This window comes from Pseudozyma flocculosa (assembly GCF_000417875.1).
Source record: "Pseudozyma flocculosa PF-1 unplaced genomic scaffold scaffold00014, whole genome shotgun sequence".
Taxonomy (NCBI): Eukaryota; Fungi; Basidiomycota; class Ustilaginomycetes; order Ustilaginales; family Ustilaginaceae; genus Pseudozyma; species Pseudozyma flocculosa.
In genome coordinates, this window is record NW_006920882.1 from 745,888 (window position 1) to 748,887 (window position 3,000).

Consider the following 3,000-nt stretch of genomic DNA (forward strand, 5'->3'; position numbering starts at 1 on the left):
CGCTCGCCTCGAGGTCGATGCGCCGCGACGACTCGGCCAGCGACAGCATCGCAGCGTCGGGCGCGGTGCCCGAGCGGCCCACGTCGTCGTCGGCGGCCTCGTCGTCGCAGGCGCCGCCGGGCATCCCCACCACCCAGACCATCCTGGCCAACCCGATGGGCGGGAGCATGTCGGCGTCGGCCAGCTCGACGGGCGGCGGCGGCAGGTCCAACGCCGGCGGCTCGTCGCAGGCGGGCGGCGACCAGGTGCGGACCTTTGACATTGACGACATGATTTCGCGGCTGCTCGAGGCCGGCTACTCTGGCAAGATTCCCAAGCCGGCGCTCAAGAATGCCGAGATCACGGCCGTGTGCCAGGCGGCGCGCGAGGTCTTCCTCAGCCAGCCGACGCTGATCGAGCTCAGCCCGCCCGTCAAGATTGTCGGCGACACCCACGGCCAGTTCCACGACCTGCTGCGGCTGTTTGAGATGTGCGGCTTCCCGCCCAGCGCCAACTACCTCTTCCTCGGCGACTACGTCGACCGCGGCAAGCAGAGCCTCGAGACGATCCTGCTGCTCCTGTGCTACAAGATCAAGTACCCGGAAAACTTTTTCCTGCTGCGAGGCAACCACGAGTGCGCCAACGTCACGAGAGGTGAGCCGGCGGTCAAGGTGGCCGTGGCCCGTGGGTCGGACGCGCCCACGACCAGAGCCAGTCTCTTTCCGAGGCGTGCCCTCGCTTCCCAGCCAGCTTGCTGACCCCATGATTTCTCTGACTCGGACCCCTCCCCTCCCCTCGCCTATCCGCACGCCGCCGTCCGCAGTCTACGGCTTCTACGACGAGTGCAAGCGGCGGGTCAACATCAAGATCTGGAAGACGTTTATCGACGTCTTCAACACGCTGCCGATCGCGGCCGTGGTGGCGTCCAAGATCTTTTGCGTGCACGGCGGCCTGTCGCCGTCGCTGTCCAACATGGACGACATCCGGCGCATCGAGCGGCCCACCGACGTGCCCGACTACGGCCTGCTCAACGACCTGCTGTGGTCCGACCCGTCCGACACGGCGCTAGACTGGGAGGACAACGAGCGCGGCGTCAGCTACTGCTTTGGCAAGGCCGTCATACAGCAGTTCCTGGCGCAGTACGACTTTGACCTCATCTGCCGCGCTCACATGGTCGTCGAGGACGGGTACGAGTTCTGGAACGAGCGGACGCTCGTCACCATCTTTAGCGCGCCAAACTACTGCGGAGGTGAGCAGAGGGGTCGAGGGCCCGTCTCCCGTGGCTGACACGGCGCCGATCGACTGACGCAAAACCGCCCCTCCTCCCGGCCCCTTTGATCCGCTCCGCACCTCGCCTGTCCCTGCAGAGTTTGACAACTTTGGCGCCGTCATGAGCGTATCCGAAGACCTGTTGTGCGCCTTTGAGCTTCTCAAGGTGAGCAGAGCGCCGCACCCCGCGCGGCGCACGCGCCGTCGTCGCCCGAGACGCGAGGCCATCGCTGACGCCGACCCTGTTTTCTCGTCTTTGTTTGCCGCCGCCGCCGCCGCCGCTGCAGCCGTTGGACGGTGCCGCCTTGAAAAAGGAGATGGCCAAGAACAAGCGACGCAGCATGATGCAGCACCAGTCTCCGCCGGCGCGCGTCACGCAGCAATCCTTCTGAGCCGGCCGGCCGGGCCAGCCGTCGTCGTTCCTGGGTTGGTCGCCCATCGACGTCGGTCAATCTCGCCGTTGGCCGGGCATAGAAAGCACATCGCTCCGCTCGACTCGACTCGCCATCTCGTCCCACGCCATGGACATCGACATCCGGAGATTCACCAGACAGCACAAAAGAAGGCCCAACGGCAGCTGCCGACCGACCGTCCGTCCGTCCCTCCTCTCCCCCCCTTCCTGTCCAGTTATCATCTCTGCGTTTCTTTTTCTTCTCCATCGCTCTCATCTTCTCGGCCTGCCCCCCTCCCGCCTTTTCGAAAGTCGACCGTGCGCCCGTTCCCTCCATCCCTCTCTCTCTGACACACACACACACAGGCAGACAGGCAGACAGGCAGACAGGCAGACAGGCAGACAGGCAGACAGGCAGACAGACAGACAGACAGACGTACGTGACCCGGAAAACGTCGTCGTCGATTCTACCCTCGACGGCGCTCGGATCCCGTGCGTCGGCGATGCTTCGTCACCTTCGCTGTCGGAACGACGCTCGCTCGCCCGCTCGCTTTCGCATGCACGACGGGCACGACGGGTCTACGACGGTCGAGCGGGTTGCGTATCTGCATCGGGCTGCGCCATCGAGATTCAAGCGTGTGGCTGGATACCGACAAAGCGCTGCGGGCCCTCGCCTTCTAGTCCCTAAACTTGCCTGCTCTCGCCTGCACCTGGGCCGGCTCCTCGACACAGGCGGCCCGCGGCCGTAGCACGGCCTCGGTCTCTATGCTGCCTCGTCTTCCGAGTTTGGCTGCGACACCAGCTCAGCCTCGCCCCCCATGGCCTCCGCCACGTCCTCCGCCTCGCCGTCTGCTTGACCCGGACCCGGACCCGGACCCGGACCCGCAGCCGGCGCCTCGTCGTGCACCTGGCCGTCGGGCAGCGTGAGGAGGTGGCCCATGCGCTCGACCTTGGTGCGCAGGTAGCGCTCCAGCTCGACGCTCTTGGTGATGCTGCCGCCAATCATGGTGGCGCCGCTCTTGCGCAGCACCGAGTTGATGTACTCCTCCTCCTCGTCCTCGTCGTCCGACGACGACGGCGACGGCGACGCCGACGCGTACTGCGAGTCGAGCAGCACGTCTTCGCCCTGGTGCCGAAGCCCCAGCGACACCGGGTCGTCGTCCTCCGACGCCGAGGCGGCCTGCGAGATCATGCTCGCATCCATGGGCACGCCGCCGAGGCCGCCGCCGGCGGAGAAGAGGTCGGATCTCCGGTGGTGGAGCGCCGCGCGGAGGGGCGACGCCTCGACGCCATCCGCTCCCTTTCTCGGTCGGACGGGCCGGTCGTCGCCGAGCTTGGCCTTGGCCTTGGCCTTGGACGCT

General features: G+C 66.5%; 2 protein-coding genes across 2 annotated transcripts in view; one reads left to right on the forward strand and one right to left on the reverse strand.

The window, feature by feature from the left end:
• PFL1_04494 (uncharacterized protein) overlaps window positions 1–1,640 on the forward strand; it is a gene marked incomplete at both ends in the record, with an annotated part of 2,664 nt that extends 1,024 nt beyond the window's left edge. Inside the window, 4 exons of the mRNA XM_007882018.1 lie at window positions 111–633; window positions 803–1,228; window positions 1,347–1,414; window positions 1,536–1,640. Of these exons, the coding sequence (XP_007880209.1) occupies window positions 111–633; window positions 803–1,228; window positions 1,347–1,414; window positions 1,536–1,640 (1,122 nt within the window). The remainder of the gene's footprint in view (window positions 1–110; window positions 634–802; window positions 1,229–1,346; window positions 1,415–1,535) is intronic.
• A 1,187-nt stretch (window positions 1,641–2,827) lies between these two features.
• The window catches only part of PFL1_04495 (uncharacterized protein), a gene marked incomplete at both ends in the record, with an annotated part of 2,139 nt that continues 1,966 nt past the window's right edge, over window positions 2,828–3,000 (reverse strand). Inside the window, one exon of the mRNA XM_007882019.1 lies at window positions 2,828–3,000. This exon is cut by the window's right edge and continues 1,966 nt beyond it. Within this exon, the coding sequence (XP_007880210.1) occupies window positions 2,828–3,000 (173 nt within the window).